Source organism: Mobula birostris, chromosome 2, assembly GCF_030028105.1.
Source record: "Mobula birostris isolate sMobBir1 chromosome 2, sMobBir1.hap1, whole genome shotgun sequence".
Taxonomy (NCBI): domain Eukaryota; kingdom Metazoa; phylum Chordata; class Chondrichthyes; order Myliobatiformes; family Myliobatidae; genus Mobula; species Mobula birostris.
The window spans coordinates 121931795-121952160 of record NC_092371.1 but is presented as its reverse complement, the minus strand read 5'-3'; the positions used below and the strand labels follow the sequence as shown (position 1 = coordinate 121952160).

The window sequence follows — 20366 nt, the reverse complement described above, 5'->3', positions numbered from 1 at the left end:
GATGGAAACATGGAAAAATGAAATAAATTAAGCAAACTATATTTTAGAATGACTTAAAATATTAAAAGATTAAGCAGGAAAAGCAACATTAAAGTAAAATTTTGTAAATCAACTCTTAACATCTCCCATCTATAGCTATTAACCTTTGAAATGTTGCTAAACCGTAGATTTAGAAAAAAAAATTGAGAATGTACAGAACTCTCCACTCCTCCAATGAATTGCAACCTTGGAACACAATAGTAGTAACAGTTTGGAAGTTGCTCATTTGCATACACTTGAGCACAGATATCCAGGGAAGTGCTGGCAGTATTGCACAAAACTGCCAGTCTTGTGGAAGATTTGGGTCATTATTTCTTTTGAAGAAATATATGGCAAAGGTTGCAATTCTGTTTATAAACATCAAGAACTTGTGCAAATTTGAATTGTATTTAGATACTTTGTGGCTTAAGTATCTTGTGCTCTACGCAGACAAACAATAAGATAACATTGTGGAAAAGTTTTCAACTACATTTGGCCAATCAATGGAATCCTTAATTGTTATGAATCATATGTGCTCCAGAGTTACTTAAAGGCAATCTTTTTTTTTGCTTTGTAGTGAAAACTCAATAATTCAGAGTTGGTTTGTGATATTTTATTAAGTTAATTCATGTTGTGTCCTTTTTGATTATTCAGAATATTTTTTCTTTTCATCCATTTACAGTGCACTTGGTGGGACATCTGCTCTTCACATCCCACCGTTCCCCAGTGGAGGCTGTCTCATTGATTATGTACCCCAAGTTTGTCAATTACTCACCAATAAGGTAACAGAAATGCAGTGTACCATTCAATTGGATTGTAGTTTATAATGTGGATGGAAAGTGAGCTATTTAATTCCAGACAAAATTTTACAATATACTGAACAAATTGTTCAGTCTTCAGTGGAACAGCAGCAGGTTTTATAATTCTAATTATAGCAGTAATGTTTATATTCATATGGTGGTTATCGAGATGTCACTAAATATACATTTCAATTTATATTCATTTGTGATAAAAACAAAACACAAATTCAGGGTTATTAATGTGGCATGGTGGAAACTTTTGTACTGGGTGTATAGAGTAAAGAAATTTCATAGCGTAATACAGCACAGAAGCCAGCCCTTTGGCCCGACTTGTCCATACCAATCAAGGTTCTTACGGAAGCTAATGCTATTTGCCTACATTTGGTTCGCATCCCTGTAAAACTTACCCATCCAAATGTCTTGTAAATGCTGCTATTTAGTGATTGAGGCATATTTTCAACCACGAGTCTCTCTTTGTCTTGGATAATTTGTTTTTGATAGTTCTGCCTTTTTAAATCTCCCAGCCAGTTTTTTTGTGCACACTGGAGCTAAAAGCAAGCTGCTGGAGGAAAACCACAGATCAGGCAGCATCTGTAGAGGGAAATGCAAGTAAACATTTCAGGTCAAATCTCTTCAGCTGGACTGAATTGTCACTTCCCTTAACAGATGCTACCTGGCCTGTTGTGTTCCTCCAGCAGTTTGTTTCTTTATCTTCAGATTCCAGCGCCTGCATTCTCTTCGCCTTTGCTATTACAAAGTCAGCCATGAGTAATCTTCTCTTAACAATAATTAGCTAAGCTTTGTTCATGACCTCCCAGTGACAATGAATTTAAAATTAAGACTTCTGTTTTATGCATAATCATTATCACAGTTATTTGTACAATCACTATTCAGTAATTGGTTTGTTATTGCCACATGTACCGAGACACAGTGAAAAGCTTTGTTTTGCATGCCAGCGAAACAGATTGCTCTAAACAGAAGTACATCCAGGTAGTACAAATGGAAAGTCATTAACAGAATGCTAAGGTTACGGCAAAAATGCATAGACAAATATGTGCAAGGGCCGTGATGAGGTAGACTGAGAGATCATCTTTATCATACAAGAGGTCGTTAAGAATCTGATGACAGCAGCATAGAAGCTGACCTTGAGCCTGGTGATCTGTATCATCAAGCTTTTGTATCTTCTGCCCAAGTGAAAGTGATTAACTGGGGTGGAGGGGTCTATAATTATGTTGGCAGCTTTCCCGAGACTGGGTGTGTAGACAGAATCAGTAGAAAGGAGACTTTTTTTTTGTGATAGACTGGGCTATTTTCACAACCCTGAAATTTCTTGCAGTCTTGAGCAAAGCAGTTACCTTATCAAGCCCCTAATGAATCCAGATAGGATGCTGTCTATAGTGCATATATAAAAATTGGTGAGGACCATTAGGACATGCCAAATTTCCTTATCCTTCTGAGGAAGGAGAAGCACTAGTGGCCATAGGGCCTATGTAGTTGGACTAAGATAATCTATTTATGATATTTACACCTAGAAATTTGAATTATCCTTTAAAGTCACTGATATAGATTAAAACCTGTCAAGATGATTTCATCTCCAATAAATGTTCCAGTCAAGATGAAAAATTACAATAAATACTAGTCCAGAATATGCCACTTATCAAACAGTAAAATTTGAAACAATGATCTTCCCGAGGATGATTAGATTTTGGAATGAACATATCCTGTTTAAATTTGATAGCAGTTTGTTGCAGAATTGTTGTAAAAATCATAGAATCATATAGCATTTCAGCACAGCAACCAACCTTTCAGCCCATCTAGTCTGTACTGAACTGTTATTCTGCCTAATCCTATTCACCTACATACACCACTTCTACTGACAGCTCATTCCACACTTGTACCGTCCTCTAGAGAAGCAGTTTCCCCTCAGGTTCCCATCAAATATTCCACCTTTCATGTTTACCCTATAAGCTGTAATTCTCATTTCACTCAACCTCAGTGGAAAAAGCTTACTTGAATTTACCCTATATACCCCACCTCATAATTTCGTATACCTCTGACAAAATGTCCCTCATTCTCCCCTGCTTCAGGCAATAAAGTCCTAACCTATTCAAACTTTCCCTGTAACTCAGGTCCTCAAGTCCTGGCAACATCCTTGTAAATTTTCTTCATATTCTTTGAATCTTATTGATATCTTTCCTGTAGTTAGGCGACGAGAACTGCATGCGATTCTTCAAATTTGGCTTTAGCAATGTCTTGTCCAACTTCAACATAACATCACAACTCCTGTACTCAGTACTCTGATTTATGAAGGCCAATGTGCCAAAAGCTGTCTTTATGACATCATCTACCTGTGCTACCACTTTCAAGAAATTATAGATCTGGATATTCCCAGATCCCTTTGTTCTACTGCACTCCTCAGTACCCTACCATTCGCTGTGTATTTCCTACCTTGCTTTGTTCTCCCAAAGTGCAACACCTCACATTTGTCTGCATTAAATTCCTTTTACCATTTGTCAGCCCATTTTTCAAGCTGGTCCAGATTCTACTGCAAACTTTGGTGGCCTTCCTCATGTCTACTAAGGCCCCAATCTTAGTGTTATCTGCAAATTTGCTTAGCCAGTTTACCACATTATTATCTAAGTCATTAATATAAATTACAAACAGCGATAGAATCAGCAGTGTTCTCTGCAGAGCATCACTAGTCATAGTCCTCCAGCTAGAGAGGGCTTCTCCCTCTAAGCCAATGCTGAATCCTGTTTACTACTTCAACCTTCTGAACCAGCCAACTGAACCTTCTGGATCAGACTTCCATGTGGGACTTTATCAAAGGTCTTGATAAAGTCCACGTAGCCACCGTCCACTGCCTTTCCTTCATCAATTTTCCTGGTAACCTTGAAAAACTCTTATCGGATTTATTTGACATGACTTACCACGCATAAAGCCATGTTGACTATCCCTAATCAGGCCATGTCTATCCAAATATATAGATATCCTGTTTCTTGGGATAATTTGCCTACTGCTTGACATCAGGCTCTACGGCCTATAATTACCTGGCTTACTCTTAAATCCTTTCTTGAACAATGGAACAACTTCAGCTATTCTTCTGGCCTCCAGCATCTCACCCATGGTTAAGGGCATTTTAAAAACCTCTGCCAGATCCACTTCAATTTCTTCCCTAGCCTCTCACAAGCTCTGTGGGGACACCTTGTTAGGCCCTGGGGACTTAACTACTTTAATTTGCCTCAAGACTGCAAGCATCTTATTTTCTGTAATCTGGATATGGTCCATGATCTCACTACTGTTTTATTGACTCTGTGTCCATCTCCAGAGAAAATACAGATGCAAAAAATCCATTTAAGATCTTCCCATCTCTTTCGGCCTCATGCATTGATGACTACGCTGATCCTCAAGTGGATCAGTTTTATCCCTTGCTATTCTTTTACTCTTAAAGAAGCCTTTGGGATTCTCCTTCACTTTGTCTACCAGAGCAACCTTATGTTTTCTTTTAGCCCTTCGAATTTCCTTCCTAAGTGTTTTCTTGCATTTCTTATATTCCTTAAGCGCCTCATTTGTTCCTTGCTGCCTATACCTGCTATATGCCTCCTCCTTCTTAACTAGAGCCTCAGTACCCCTCATAAACCAATTTCCCCTAAACCTGTTAATCTTGCCTTTTGTTCTAACAGGAACATACAAACTCTATTCTTAATATTTCACTTTTGAAGGTCTCCCATTTAACAAGTATCCCTATGCATGGAACAACCTGTCCCAATTCATATATGTCAGATCCTGGCTGCCAGGCCTTAAACTGACCTTTTTCCAATTTAGAGTCTGAATCCAAGGACCAGTCCTAACCTGGTCCATAATTATCTTGAAACTGATAGAATTATGATCACTATATACAAAATGTTACCCTATACACACTTCTGTTACCTGTCCTGTTTTGTTCTCTAAAAAAAGATCCAGCATTGTACTCTTTCTTGTTGAGACCTGTTTATATTAATTAAAGAAGCTTTTCTGAATACATCTGACAAACTCCCACCCAATCCTTTTTAAGTATGGGAGCCCCAGTCAATATGTGGAAAGTTAAAATCACCTACTATCACAACCTTATTTTTCTTGCAACTATTTGCTATCTCTGTCAGTTTTGCTCCCCTTAATCTGCCTTACTATTGGGACAGTCCATAATATGACTCCATTAATGTTGTCATCCCTTTCTTGTTTCTCAGTTCCACCTATATAGCCTCAGTAAATAAGTTCTCCAGTCTGAAACCTGCTGTGACTAGTAACGCCACTCTTCCCTCTTTAATACTTCCCCTCCATCATGTATAAGGCAATGGAACCCCGGAGCATTGTACTACCAGGTAACCAGGTCTCAGTAATGGCTATGACATCATATTTCCATGTGCTGATCCACACTCTAAGCTTATCCACCTTACCTACAATACTCCTTGCATGAAATAGACACAATTCAACATTAGTCTCACTGTGCTCAACCTTTTGGATACTATCTTTATATATAGGATTGACATAATCTTTTCCCACAACCATTCCCGTACCACTACCCATGCAGAACAGCACTAGGAAACCGTCCCGTCAGGATATTGGCCCCCTTCTAGTTCAGGTGCAAACTGTCCTGTTTGTACAAGTCTCACTGTCCCTGGAAGAGAGCCCAACAATTCAAAAATCTGAAGCCCTCCTTCCTGCACCATCTCTTTAGTCACATGTTAAACTGTAATATCTTCCTATTTCTAGCCTCACTAACACATTGCACAGGTGGCAATCCTGTGATCAGCACCCTGATGCCCTGTCCTATAACTCAGCATCTAACTTGCTGAACACATTTTGCAAGATCTTGTCATTCTTCAATCCTGTGTCATTGATACCAACATGACCCACAACCTCTGGCTGCTTATCATCCCCCTTAAGAATGCTATGAACTCGATCTGAAAATTTCCTGAATCTGAAACATGGGATCAGCATATCTGAGAATCTCGTTCTCATCCATAGAACTTCCTGTCTGTTCCCCTAACAATGAATCCTTGTAACTACTGTTCACCTTTTCTCCGCCCCCCCCCACCACTCCCACTTTCTTTCTGAGTCTCCATGTCTTCTCACATCCAGCAAAAGGAGCACTCCACTTCTTGCAAACACGAGGAAATGTGCAGATGCTGGAATTTCAAGCAACACACATAGAAGTTGCTGGTGAACGCAGCAGGCCAGGCAGCATCTCTGGGAAGAGGTAGAGTCAACGTTTCGGGCTGAGACCCTTCGTCAGGACTAACTGAAAGAAGAGCTAGTAAGAGATTTGAAAGTGGGAGGGGGAGGGGGAGATCCGAAATGATAGGAGAAGACAGGAGGGGGGAGGGATAGAGCCAAGAGCTGGACAGTTGATTGGCAAAAGGGATATGAGAGGATCATGGGACAGGAGGCCTAGAGAGAAAGAAAAGGGGAGGGGGGGAAAACCCAGAGGATGGGCAAGGGGTATAGTGAGAGGGACAGAAGGAGAAAAAGGAGAGAGAGAAAAAGAATGTGTGTATATAAATAAATAAATAACGGATGGGGTACGAGGGGGAGGTAGGGCATTAGCGGAAGTTTGAGAAGTCAGTGTTCATGCCATCAGATTGGAGGCTACCCAGACAGAATATAAGGTGTTGTTCCTCCAACGTGAGTGTGGCTTCATCTTTACTGTAGAGGAGGCCGTGGATAGACATATCAGAATGGGAATGGGACGTGGAATTAAAATGTGTGGCCACTGGGAGATCCTGCTTTCTCTGGCGGACAGAGCGTAGGTGTTCAACAAAATGGTCCCCCAGCCTGCGTCGGGTCTTGCCAGTATATAGAAGGCCACATCGGAAGCACCGGACGCAGTTGGAGGCAAAGTTAATGAAGTCAACGAGCTCAGCATGCGTGCGGGAAGCAGCGCCAGTGCATTCACCGATGTAGCGAAGGAAAAGTGGGGGACAGATACCAGAATAGGTTTGGAACATGGATTGTTCCACAAAGCCAACAAAAAGGCAGGCATAGCTGGGACCCATACGGGTGCCCATGGCTACACCTTTAGTTTGGAGGAAGTGGGAGGAGCCAAAGGAGAAATTAGTAAGAGTAAGGACTAATTCCGCTAGACGGAGCAGAGTGGTGGTAGAGGGGAACTGGTTAGGTCTGGAATCCAAAAAGAAGCAGAGAGCTTTGAGACCTTCTTGATGGGGGATGGAAGTATATAGGGACTGGACATCCATGGTGAAAATAAAGCGGTGGGGACCAGGGAACTTAAAATCATCAAAAGGTTTCAGAGTGTGAGAAGTGTCACAAACATAGGTAGGAAGGGGTTGAACAAGGGGGGATAAAACCGTGTCGAGGTATTCAGAAATGAGTTTGGTGGGGCAGGAGCAAGCTGAGACAATGGGTCTACCTGGACAGGCAGGTTTGTGGATCTTGGGTAGGAGGTAGAAACGGGAAGTGCGAGGTGTGGGAACTATAAGGTTGGTAGCAGTGGATGGGAGATCCCCTGATCGGATAAAGTCGGTGATGGTGTGGGAGGCAATGGTCTGGTGCTCCTTAGTAGGGTCATAATCAAGGGGTAAATAAGAGGGTTGTCGCTGTGCCTCGTTAAGGTAGAGGTCAGTGCGCCAGACTACAGCAGTACCCCCTTTATCGGCGGGTTTTATAGTAAGGTTAGGATTAGTGCGGAGGGACTGGAGAGCAGAGCATTCAGAAGGGTTGGAATGCGAACAAGGTGCAGTGATATCAAGACGGTTGATGTCCCTTCGGCATTTAGCAATAAAGAGATCCAGAGCGGGGTGTCCATGAAGAGGAGGAGGGTTGAAGACGGGAGAAGAGGTCATCAGTTGGGGTGGGAGAGTCCTTGCCGAAGAAGTAGGCTCGAAGACAGAGCCGGCGGAAGAAGAGTTCCGCATCATGGCGAATGCGGAACTCGCTGAGGTGTGGGTGAAGGGGGACAAAGGGAGGCCCTTACTGAGGACAGAGCGTTCTGCCTCAAACAGTTGAAGGTCAGAGGGGATGGTAAAGACCCAGCACAGATGAGAAGTGGGATCAGAGGGGGGAGGGGGAGGGAGGCTGGTGGTGTCAGTGGTTTGGGGAGGGTTGGGATGAGAGGAAGAAGGAGCCTCTGAGGGCCCAGGAGTAGCTAATGGAATGTGAGGGAGACGGGGTTGCAGAGTGGTGGTGGGGAAAGGGGAGTCCACTTCTTGACTGTCTTTTCCACTGCTTTAACTGTGTAATAAAGAGAGAGACAAACTTACTTTTGCCTTCACCTGTCCTTGCTGAAGCCTATTGAGCCAAAGCCTCAGCTTCCCACTCTGACCCGGCCCACTCACACAATAGCTGCTCCCACGATAACCACTCTGCTTAGACCTCACTCTTTACTTACGCATACCATGCATCTAATAACCCAAACAATCTCAAGCTTTGCAAAAGTCCTGACAGGCCCTGCTCGCTTTTTTAAATCTGCCACTAAACTCCTCCACAGACAACTATCACCACAATCTCAAGATCTATAGAAATTTAATTTACTGAAAAATATTTTGTTTCCTTAACTTTTGTGACTCTCATTCCACATGATCTAACTTCAATACCTAGCAAACCATTCATGTGTATCAAACAGCCTGCACATAGATGTGGTTCAAGAAACAGTCAGCAACCTGAAATGCTAACTTTTCTCTCTCCAGGGATGTGATCTATCCTGCTGAATATTTCCTCTGTTTTCTTTGTGTTTTTTTTATATGTATATACACATACACATATACATCAATTAACTATGTAATATAGACAATTAACGCATTTCCTAACTCTTGGTCCTGTTGACTGTGGTACCTGGCAATAATATTCAAATCCTGATCATCTAATGTTTTTGTTTCAGTATCATTTTTATCTTCCATTTTAAATACAATGGTAGCCTCATTAAGAAAAACTGGAGATAGAAATTCAGCCTCTGCTGTTTGCACTGAATGTGTGATATGGAAGCATTTGCACATAGAAATTGCTTTTGAAGTTCATGGAGCCATATTTTAGAACTGTATTCAAATAGCACATAACATTATATCATGCAACTGTAGCATATTCCTGGAGTCTACTGCTTGGTGTAAATCAAAAAGCACCATTTTCCTGTGCCACTGTTCCTCTCAGTGATGAGCAAATATGTAACTAACATACTGGAACTCACACTTACACTTGCACACACACAGAAGAAAAGCCCCAAATATAATGGATATGAGACTTTAAAATAGCTACTATTTGCAACAGTGTGACCAGATTTCCTGCCTGTGTTTGACATAAAATATTTGTAATATTTAATGTATACTTTTATTTTTCTTTTATCTAACCCAAGGTGCAGTACATCATTCAAGGCTACCATAGAAGACGGGAGTACATCGCAGCCTTTCTGAGTCACTTTGGAACGTAAGTTAATATTCATTTAAGATTGGATATTTTCTAATGAATAATCTGATTTGAAAAAGGACTTTTTACAAATAGCAGCCCAAAGTAGGAGATGCTTACAGCTTGATTTCAATTGCAAAAATTAGACTTTCAGGTCAATTTTTTGTTTTATAGGTCATGATAATGGAATATTCTCATCCTTCCTCCTATGTCTCTATTCTTGCCTTGTCCTTGCTCCACACCTTTCTTCTTGCTGTTCACTTTGTAAACCACAAAATATAGAGAGACACCCATAGACACTTAAGGAAGTGGTGGCAGACAGGCTAATGCAATAAGTACACTTTTCTTGATAACCTTCCTCCGCAGGGTTCTATCTGGGCATGTCTTGTGTGCTTTAAATGAGCCATTTTCATTTGGGGTTTTAGTGCCCTAAAGCAGCTTGGAAATTCTGAGCAGAAGTCCACATTCTCAATCAATATTTATTGTGGTTCCTTCAAAGGAGTCTGTCTCGTTTTGAATTGTACTTTTTTTTTGCAAATATGTTTCCATTGATTTTCCATTGTCTTACCATAGTATTACTCCTATGTATTATCCATCTGTGTGAGGATGCCCCAAATTTAAAGCTAAATTCATCTTACATTTTTCACATGTTCAGCTCCATGGAGCACCAGCATACATGCTGCATGAGGGGTATCTGCTTCGAAAGTGCTACGTCAGGGTATTATTAGTTCCACAGCTGTTTTCATTGAAGCACAGTAGAAGGTTGGTATGGGAATGTGGAGGTAGCTTCAATTTGCTAATAAATTGCAGAAAAATAATAGAAACATAAAAAACTTACGGCACAATACAGGCCCTTCGGCCCATAAAGCTCTACTGAACATGTCCTTACCTTAGAAATTACCTAGGGTTACCCATAGCTCTCTATTTTTCTAAGCTCCATGTACCTATCCAGGAGTCTCTTAAAAGACCCTATGGTGTCCGCCTCCACCACCGTAGCTGGCAGCCCATTACAAGCACTCAGCACTCTCTGCGTAAAAAACTTACCCCTGACATCTTCTCTGTACCTACTTCCAAGCACCTTAAAGCTGTGGTCTCTCGTGCTAGCTATTTGAGCCCTAGGAAAAAGCTTCTGACTATCCACATGATCAATGCTCTCATCATCTTATATACCTCTATCAGGTCGCCTCTCATCCTCTGTCACTCCAAGGAGAAAAGGCCAAGTTCACTCAACCTATTCTCCCATGATTGATGAAAGCCAATGCACTGTATGCCTTCTTAACCACAGTCAACCTGTGCAGCAGCTTTGAGTGCCCTATGGACTCAGACCCCAAGATCCCTCTGATCTTCTACATTGCCAAGAGTCTTACCAGAATACTGTATTCTGACATTATATTTGACCTACCAAAATGAACCACCTCACACTTATTTGGGTTGAGCTCCATCTTCCATTTCTCAGCCCAGTTTTGCATCCTATTAATGTCCCGCTATAACCGCTTGACAGCCCTCCACACTGTCCACAACACCCCCAACCTTTGTATCATCAGAAAATTTACTAACCCATCCCTGCACTTCCTCATCCAGATCATTTATAAAAATCACGAAGAGTAGGGGGTCCCAGAACAGATCCCTGAGGCATACCGCTGGTCACTGACCTCCATGCAGAATATAATCTGTCTACAACTACTCTTTGCCTTCTGTGGGCAAGCCAGTTCTGGATCTTCAGGATGGTCAAATTAAAATATCCTTCACCTATCTGGAATACAGTTCATTCGAGATCTTGTTTAACCAGTGAAAACAAATGAGCATAGGGGAAATATTTACTTTTTGCTGTCTGATCTTGTGTTCTAACCTTTCTGTTGCTAAGAAATTGATGAATTTCTATGTATTATAAAATCAATTTATTATAAATGCTGATTGTTTAATTAAAGAAAAACTAAGTCACTAAAGATGTGTCGACATTTACCTGCACTTCTATTGATGAGCATGACTCAACATGGAGTGGGGAAGGGAGGCATTTTGGAGAACTCACCAAGATCCTTATTTAACTGAATAATGGGTTTCAGGGCAGTATTCAAGGAAAAGCAAAGTTCTATTAGTCGTCTCTCAGCTACCACACCACCAAAAGATAATAGAAATTCAGAAAAACACAGATTACAGATGTTGGCAATCTGAAATTAAAAGGTGCTAGAGACACCTGACAAGGCAGGCTACATCCATGGGGAGAGAAATAGGGAAAGAGCTATATTATTTCTGGGATCTTGTTGAGCACAAAATGACTTTTGTTTGATATCATCTTGTTAAGAGTTTTATGGAATAGCATATCTGGTGTACGGTTAATTATTTTGTTGTATTTTGGTATTGGACAGACATGGAACAGGACACAATTGGTTTCAAAAATGTGAGATAATAAGTATGACTGATGCAATCTGAGAACTAAATCTTACACATCTGCCTTAAACATCCCCCCCCCTGCCCACTTTACCTTAAAGCTACGTCCTCTAGTTTTTTGTCATTTTACACCAGGGAATTGTTCAAATTTGCTGATGGTACAAAGATTGGAGGTGTAGTAGACAGTGAGGAAGATTTTCAGAGCCTGCAGAGGGACTTGGACCAGCTGGAAAAATGGGCTGAAAAATGGCAGATGGAGTTTAATACAGACAAGTGTGAGGTATTGCACGTTGGAAGGACAAACCAAGGTAGAACATACAGGGTTAATGGTAAGGCACTGAGGAGTGCAGTAGAACAGAGGGATCTGGAAATACAGATACAAAATTCCCTAAGAGTGGCATCACAAGTAGATAGGGTCGTAAAGAGAGCTTTTGGTACATTGGCCTTTATTAATCAAAGTATTGAGTATAAGAGCTGGAATGTTATGATGAGGTTGTATAAGGCATTGGTGAGGCCGAATCTGGAGTATTGTGTTCAGTTTTGGTCACCAAATTACAGGAAGGATATAAATAAGGTTGAAAGAGTGCAGAGAAGGTTTACAAGGATGTTGCCAGGACTTGAGAAACTCAGTTACAGAGAAAGGTTGAATAGGTTAGGACTTTATTCCCTAGAACGTAGAAGAATGAGGGGAGATTTGATAGAGGTATATAAAATTATGATGGGTATAGATAGAGTGAATGCAAGCAGGCTTTTTCCACTGAGGCAAGGGGAGAAAAAAACCAGAGGACATGGGTTAAGGGTGAGGGGGGAAAAGTTTAAAGGGAACATTAGGGGGGGCTTCTTCACACAGAGTGGTGGGAGTATGGAATGAGCTGCCTGATGAGGTGGTAAATGCGGGTTCTTTTTTAACATTTAAGAATGAATTGGGCAGATACATGGATGGGAGGTGTATGGAGGGATATGGTCCGTGTGCAGGTCAGTGGGACTAGGCAGAAAATGGTTCGGCACAGCCAAGAAGGGCCAAAAGGCCTGTTTCTGTGCTGTAGTTTCTATGGTTTAAGTAACCACTCTGTTTCTTTTCTCCACAGATGTGGCTATATCTCTAATTTCAATTTTTTTTAATGTTATGTCTCCAGGTGTCTTTTAAAGTAATTGTTGACAATTTTGGTGTGCACCCTATCACAGACAATCCTTCTGACCTCCCCACCCTTCTCCCTGTCTCCAACTCGGCATGCCTGTATTCTCCTTTTTCCAGTTCTAAGAAAACATTGGCTTTGCGTTTCTCCCCACTGATGTATCTTGACCTGCTGGGTGCTTACAGCATTTCCTGTTTTCTATTTCAGCCTTCCACCTTCAAAGAAAACATTAATGCTTATTCCCAGTTGCCAGCTCCTTTAATCCAGTTTTATAGGTTATGGCTTCAACTACATTCAAAATATTTTGAAAAATGTAATGGGGAGAGGTTTGCCTCAAACACGCTTTTATGCAGTGAGTTCCAAATTCCCACCGCTTTTAAAACTGAAAATATTTCTCCTCGACTTCTCTTACCAATAACTTTGCATCTATGCCCTCTGGTTATGTCCATTGAGCATAACTCCTTCATAAGTTTTATACAGATTAGCTAGATGGCTCCTCAGTCTCCTGTATTCCAGATCCTAAGTTAAGAAAAATTTACCTGCCTACTTGATGGTCTTAGGTGCAATTTCTCAAACAGCAAAAAAATGCTACTACCTGTTATGACCATCTGGATTGCAAAAAAAAAAGCTTAAAATTCATTAGACAACATATCCTGTGTACATTTGGTTGTTTTGAAATTGTAAGCCCACACATTGGTCTAGAAATTTGATTCTGTGGTAGTGCTTTTTTCCAACACTGTGCATATGATTTTTTTCCCCAGAGTGGAACATGACTGCAGTGGTTTGTGGGTTGATTTGAGTCACTCAGGAAACTTGACCTGCTGGAATCCATCACTGTGCAGATCAGTAATGTTACCCATTGGTCACATATGTAACGATGTCATTCTTTGTTCAGTGCTCTTTTGAAGCATTATTAGGATAAATTAGTTCACCCAGTTTCAAGATTAGCTGTCACAGGGCAGTCACAACTCCACTGAGGTTTTAAATAGCTGCATGCTTGGTTGTAGCATGCTTTAAAGTTTCCAATTAGGTTATGTATTGCCTACTGTCCTTTGGGGTTCCCTCTCCATCGCTAAACTCGAAGCCCATGCCCTCTTGCCCTTAGTAACTTACGCACCCAGTCTCCCAGTCCTCATATGAATATGACTTTTCAGCTGGCAGGTTGCAGCCTGTCTTCTACTTCATAGCATGCAAATGTCCTTAATCTCATGCAAGTCTGTTCAGCAGCAGACATTTCCTTCAGCCTTTGACATGGCTGAGTAAACCATTTATTGCCACCTGTGCCACATCTCTGTGAATACTGATGAACTTCCAGGTCTCTGAATACAGTCAAGTCTTTCTCCTACAGCCACTTGCTATTAAAAATGAGCAAGCTTTGAATATTGAAATAGAAAGATTTTTGTTGCTTTTGGATGTCATTTACTAATTCTCTTTATGAACTCTGCTAGTGTTGTTTTGATTCATTGCTGCCAATTTTTCTATTTTCCAGTGGTGTTGTGGAGTATGATGCTGAAGGATTTACCAAGCTCACGTTATTATTAATATGGAAGGACTTCTGCTTTTTAGTTCATAGTAAGTAAGATTTCTTTTAAACAGCAATCTCACATGTGATTGGGAGGTTTTGGATTAATATGGTGAGCGTTAGCAGTTAATCACCAACACAAGAGATTGTGCAGATGCATGAAGTCCAGAGTAACACATGCAAAATGCTGCAGGAACTCAGCAGGTCAGGAAGCATCCATGGAAATGAATAAACAGTCAACAGTTAAGGCTGAGGCCCTTCATCAGGACTGGAAGGAAGGGGGAGGAAGCCAGAATAAGGTGGTGGGAGGGAGGAGAAGGAATACAAGCCAGAACGTGATAGGTGATGCCAAGTGGATGGGGAAGGGGATAATGTAAGAAACTGGGGGTGGGGGTGATAGGTAGAGCTGGGATCAATCAGAGGGAGAGAGTTGGAGTGTGCAGGGAAGGTAGCATAGGAGGAAGGTGAAGATTCCAAGGACTGAAGAGGTGATGAGGATAGTCTCATCCATTTCCCGGACGTCCGCCCTCATCCCATCTTCCTGCCGTCTTAACAAGGATAGAGTTCCTCTTGTTCTTCCTACCACCCCATGACCCTCTGCATGTAGCACATCATTCTCCACAACTCCCACCATGTTTAATGGGATCCCACCACCAGAACGCATATTTACTCATCACTCTCCACTTTCCACAGGGAACGCTTTCTCCGTGATTCCCTTGTCCATTCACCGGTACCGACTAATCTCCCCCTTGGTACTTAGCCCTGCAGGAGGAAGAAGTGTTATCCATTCACATCCTCCCTCATCTCCTTTCAGGGCTTCAAACAGGCCTTCCAGGTGAGGTAACACTTCACCTGCGAATCTGTTGGGGTCATCTACCATATCCAGTGCTCCCGATACAGCCTTGGTTAGACCCGATTGCTGACCACTTTGTCGCGCACCTTTGTGCCATCTGCAAAAAAAGACATTTTAATTCTAATCTCTATTACTATTCCGACATGTTAATCCGTGGCCTTGTCTTCTGCCACGATGGGAACACTCTCAGGTTGGAGGAGGAACATCTCATGTTCCACTTGAGTAGCCTATAACCTGATGGCATGAACATTAATTTCTCTAACTTACAGTAATTCACCTTCCCCCCTCCCCCCACCCCCCACCCCCACTTCCCTCTTCTTCCATTCCCCATTCTGGCTTTCCTCTTACCTCGTCTGTTCTGCTCACGCACCTGTCACCTCTCCCGGTGCCCCTCTTCCTTCCCTTTCTCCCATGATCCACTCTCCTTTCATATCAGATTCCTTCTCCAGCCTTTTACTTTTTCTACCTATCACCTCCCAACTTCTTTTTCACTCCCCCTCCCCCACCTGCCTGGCTTCAGCTATCACCTCCTAGCTTGTACTCCTTCCCCTCCCCCCACATTATTCTGGCTTCTTCCCCCTTCTTTTCCAGTCCTGATGAAGGATTTCAGCCTAAAGAAGTCGACTGTTCATTCATTTCCATAGATGCTGCTGACCGCCTGACCTCCTGAGCTCCCCCAGCATTTTGTGTGTGTTACTCAGGCCTTGGCAATTTATGCCAAAGAATTCAAAATTCTATTCACCTTTGTTAAATTATATTTTCTTTCATAGGAGTACTTACATTGGTCATTATTTACTTACTGCAAAATACCTGGAAATTTTTGTCAATTATAACTTGGATAGATATTTATTAGCCCACAATGGAAAAGGTTACATGGTTACATTTGACTAACAGCATGGAAAACAAATGCTGCAGATGCTATGATGTAAAACAAAAATACAAATGCTACAAGAATTCAGTCAGTCAAGCAGCATCTGTGGAAGCAGAGACCTGTCAACGTCTCGGCTCAGTAACTCTTCCTCAGAACACAGCAGCATGTTAAATTTTAACAGAAGCTGAAGGAGCAATTCAGGGATGGTCATCTGAAATATTCCTTCATTATTTTGGTTTGTTAATTATCTGAATGCTTTAAACATACTAATGATGTGTCACTGCATAGTCTTTTAATAGATTTCTCATTTTACTGAATTTGGAAGGTCAAGAAATTAATAGAACAGTTTGTTATTTAGCATTTCTGTTCTAATGTGCTCTTGAGATCATAGAACAATTAAAGCACAATACAGGCCCTTCGACTCACAATTTTGTGCCGACCCTTTAACCTACCGTAAGGTCAACCTTACCTTTCCCTCCCATGTAGCCTTCCATTTTTCTTTCGTCTATATGCCCATCAGGGGGTCTCTTAATGACCCTCATGTATCTGCCTCTACCATCGCTCCTGGCAGTGTGTTTCATGCACCTACCACTTTCTATGTGAAAGAAACATACCTCTGACACAAGAGTCTTGGCACCCGTGATTGCAATAGGAATTTGCATTGTTCTGCTTTTAGGAATTGGTACTTAGCAATGTTAGCAGGAGAGCAAATATTTTCATTGCTGTACAAGCCAAAATACAAGTCATTCAGTGACACAATTTAATTATGTAGGAGCTGCCAATGATATGGCATTACATTTTGACTGTTTTGTGCCTACTAGTTCTGTTCATCTACTTTTCTGTGCTGCTGGTACTTCAAATAAAACAGATATGCTTCTTTAGCCCACTTTATCTGGGTAGTTAAGATGATCTGGGTTATAGATTTTTCTTATATTGTGTTCAGTGATGCTTCAGAGTAGTTAGAATCTACTTGAGAGAAAGATCGAGAGAGATTCATTTGTGTGAAGCTAAGAATTCCAACGCCTCACACCCGCCACCCAACACACAATCTCAGTTGAACAAGATTGGGATGGTATTTGCTATTACTGTGTTATTCAAGTCACTATGTGCTAAATGTTTGTGTTTCTCAACCTATCTGTATAGGGCAAATTAATGGTGGACTTTTTTCTAATCTGGAAATTTCCAAATACTATTATGCAAGTAAAACCTACAAATCTTCTTAAATTTTGGTCCTGTTGTTCCCAAAACTAGGTGCAACTAAAAATAACTGATTTGATTCAGAAAGTAATAAACAGTATGATGCCTTCCTATAGTATCCCTCAATCCAGATAAGCAATCATTTTGTCACTTTGACTGGTTTTCCTTGGTCTCTTCTGCAAAATGTTTACCATTCTCGAAGTCCCTTCCTAACTCTTAACATACCTTCCTGTGTTTAAATTTTCTTTCCTATACTTATGAACTTCACAATCCATTTAATTCAGAGCTCGTTGCTAAATTGATATTGCTCCATCACCCTCTTCCGGAACCTGTGAGCTGTGACCACGTAAAATATGTTGCAAGCAGTGTTGGTAGAGATCGATAATATTGAGAGCCAATGACCATGGGACACTATAAGATCGTTTAATTACAGCAAAGTATTACCCTGCAGCTGGATTGAGCTCATTTACCCAATGTAAATGTGGCATCCCATGCAAGCTATCTCTAGTTGCACAAAAATTAATAATGTTTGTACAGATTTAAACTGAAGAGAAATAACAATTAAGGGAAATTTTTAGGGTGGGATAAAGTATGCCCGTTTTTTCTTAATTTAAATCTACCTCGTGTGGGGGTGGGGTGTGGAGGAGGAGTGTTGCAATAAACAGGTATTTTGAGAATCCTGAATGATGCAAACTTTTCTTATAAAACCTAAACTGAGTTATTGTAGACCATCAAAAATCTCTTTACTTTTCAGTATTTGTGTGGGACCTTTCTCCAAGTCATTTCCCAAACCCTTTCCAACTGTATCAGGGCACTACAGATTGTATGTAGGAAAGCTGGCAGTCCATTCAACATGGTGTCATATGGCCAGTTAGAGCAAAATGATGTTAACCCAGCAGTCTCGGGATTTGAGTGGTGCTGGGTGGTAGATACATCAGATTATTGGACGTTATTCCCAAATTGATACCCTCAATGTATTTTTAATTCACTTCTTTTTACATGTTATAGAATAGTAAAATAAAGTTTCCAGCAGATCTGCTAAATTTAAATGGAGCATAGGAACCAGGGCCTTGTGGGTTTCAGGAGAGTACATGAAACAGAATCAGGTGAATTTCAAGCGGACACAAGAAACTGGGGCTTGGCTGAGTTTAAAAGTAGGATGGAAACCTGGGCTTACATAAAACATTAGAATTAACTCACCATACCACTCCAGAATAGTTTCATGTGATCTTTTATGACCAATTTGGAGAGCAGATGGTGCATTGATTTACTATGAAAGACAGCACAATGTATACTTGCCCGGTACTGTACTAAAGTGTCAAAAGTATCTGCCTCAATTTTTCGGCTCATATTTCTGTAGTGAATCTCCTACCTACTATTTCTGGCATAAGGGCACTAACAACTGAGCCACAGCTAACAACAGCTGTATGAGTGTCACAAGCAAGAGAAAATCTGCAGATGCTGGAAATCCAAACAACACACACGAAATGCTGGAGAAACTCTGCAGGCCAGGCAGCATCTGTGGAAAAAAGTACAGTCAACATTTAGGGCCAAAACCCTTCAGCAGGACTGGAGAAAAAAGCTGAGGAGGAGATTTGAAAGGTGGGGGATGGGAGATAAGCGATAGGTAAAATTTGGAGAGGGAGGGATGAAGCAGAGAGCTAGGAAGTTGATTGGTGAAAGGGATAGAAGGCCATAGAGGAAAGAAAAAGTAGGGGAAGGAGCACCAGAGGGAGGCGATGGGTGGGCAAGGAGATAACATGAGAGAGGGACAAGGGGATGGGAAATGGTGAGGGGGAGGGCGGGAGAGAGATATTACTGGAAGCTTGGGAAATTGATGTTCTTGCCATCAGGTTGGAAGCTACCCAAACAGAATATAAGGTGTTATTCCTCCAACCTAAGGATGGCCTTATCGCAACAGTGGAGGAGGCCATGAATGAACATATGGGAGTGGAAATAAAATGGATGTCCACTGGGAGATCCCACTTGTTCTGGCGGACAGAGCACAGATGCTCTGTGAAGCGGGCTCCCAATCTACGTGAGGTCTCACCAATATACAAGAGGCCACACCAGAAGCACCGAACACGGTATATGACCCCAACAGACTCACAGGTGAAGTGTCGCCTCACCTGGAAGGACTGTTTGGGGCCATGAATGATAGTGAGTGAGGAGGTGTAGGGGCAAGGATAAGTGCCAGGAGTGACATCAGTGGGATGGGACGAAGGGACAAGGGAGTCACGTAGGGAGCAATCCTTAAGGAAAGCAGAAAGGAGGGGAGGGAAAGATGTGTTTGGTGATGGGATCCAGTTGGGGGTGGCAGAAGTTTCAGAGAATTATGTGCTGGACACGGAAATTTGGACGTAATCACTTGAGTATGTTTTTGATCATTTTGATACAGGCATAAATTTAGTATTTGTGTTTTTATATGTGATTGCTGAAAATGCCCACTAAGTCTGCACTTACTTTGAGTGGCTCTCCAAGCAGCCAGTTCAACAGTGCTGGTTCCGTTCTGGTCAGTGGTTTCAGCTCATATGGTATCGTGTGGTCACGTTAAATAGCTTGAATGTTTCCAAAATCACAAAAAAATTTCAAAGCTTGTTAAAAATTCTTTTAGTAGTGTGATTAATGTGTATGTAAGTTGCTTTTAAATGTTTTAAGTTTTATATTTCAGTAAACTCAGTTAATTCAAAAAAATGTGAACTATGTGAAGCATTCACTTATAGACGTTTCTGCCCATGGAAAAGAGTGAAGCCACTGAACCCGTACCATATTTAATCTGGCGCAGGTTCAGTGGGTAGCTTCTTGTCTGACTGCTGGGAAATTCCAGAGATTGGCACTCTGCTGTTGGATTCCATGAGGAGTCCAATGTCTGGGTGGAGTTGGGAAGTAGCCAGTGAGCAACCCTCAGGAAGTTTGTGATTTCTCCATTACGCACACTTATGCAAAAGTCCTAAACTTTCTGAAATCCATGAAGGGAAATGCCAGTATTTTCATGAAAAATCTCTGTCGTTTTCTTGGGAAATTCTGGCCTGTTATAAAATAGTAGATCTTATGTAAAGACTTAAGGTTTGCTTTCAGTGATACATTTTTTTAACCTGGGAGGCTGGTACAATCATGAAAAGAGACAGATTGGAATGATATTTTTAATTTGTAGACTAAGATTAAATTTTTCAAGAATTATTGTGAT

The 20366-nt window shown here is 41.4% G+C and overlaps 1 protein-coding gene across 1 annotated transcript in view; it reads left to right on the top strand.

Moving 5' to 3' along the window:
• Window positions 1-20366, top strand: part of babam2 (BRISC and BRCA1 A complex member 2) — a 226559-nt gene that overhangs the window by 184544 nt on the left and 21649 nt on the right. Inside the window, exons 8-10 of the mRNA XM_072247241.1 lie at window positions 701-800; window positions 9163-9233; window positions 14226-14308. Coding sequence (XP_072103342.1) covers window positions 701-800; window positions 9163-9233; window positions 14226-14308 — 254 coding nt within the window. The remainder of the gene's footprint in view (window positions 1-700; window positions 801-9162; window positions 9234-14225; window positions 14309-20366) is intronic.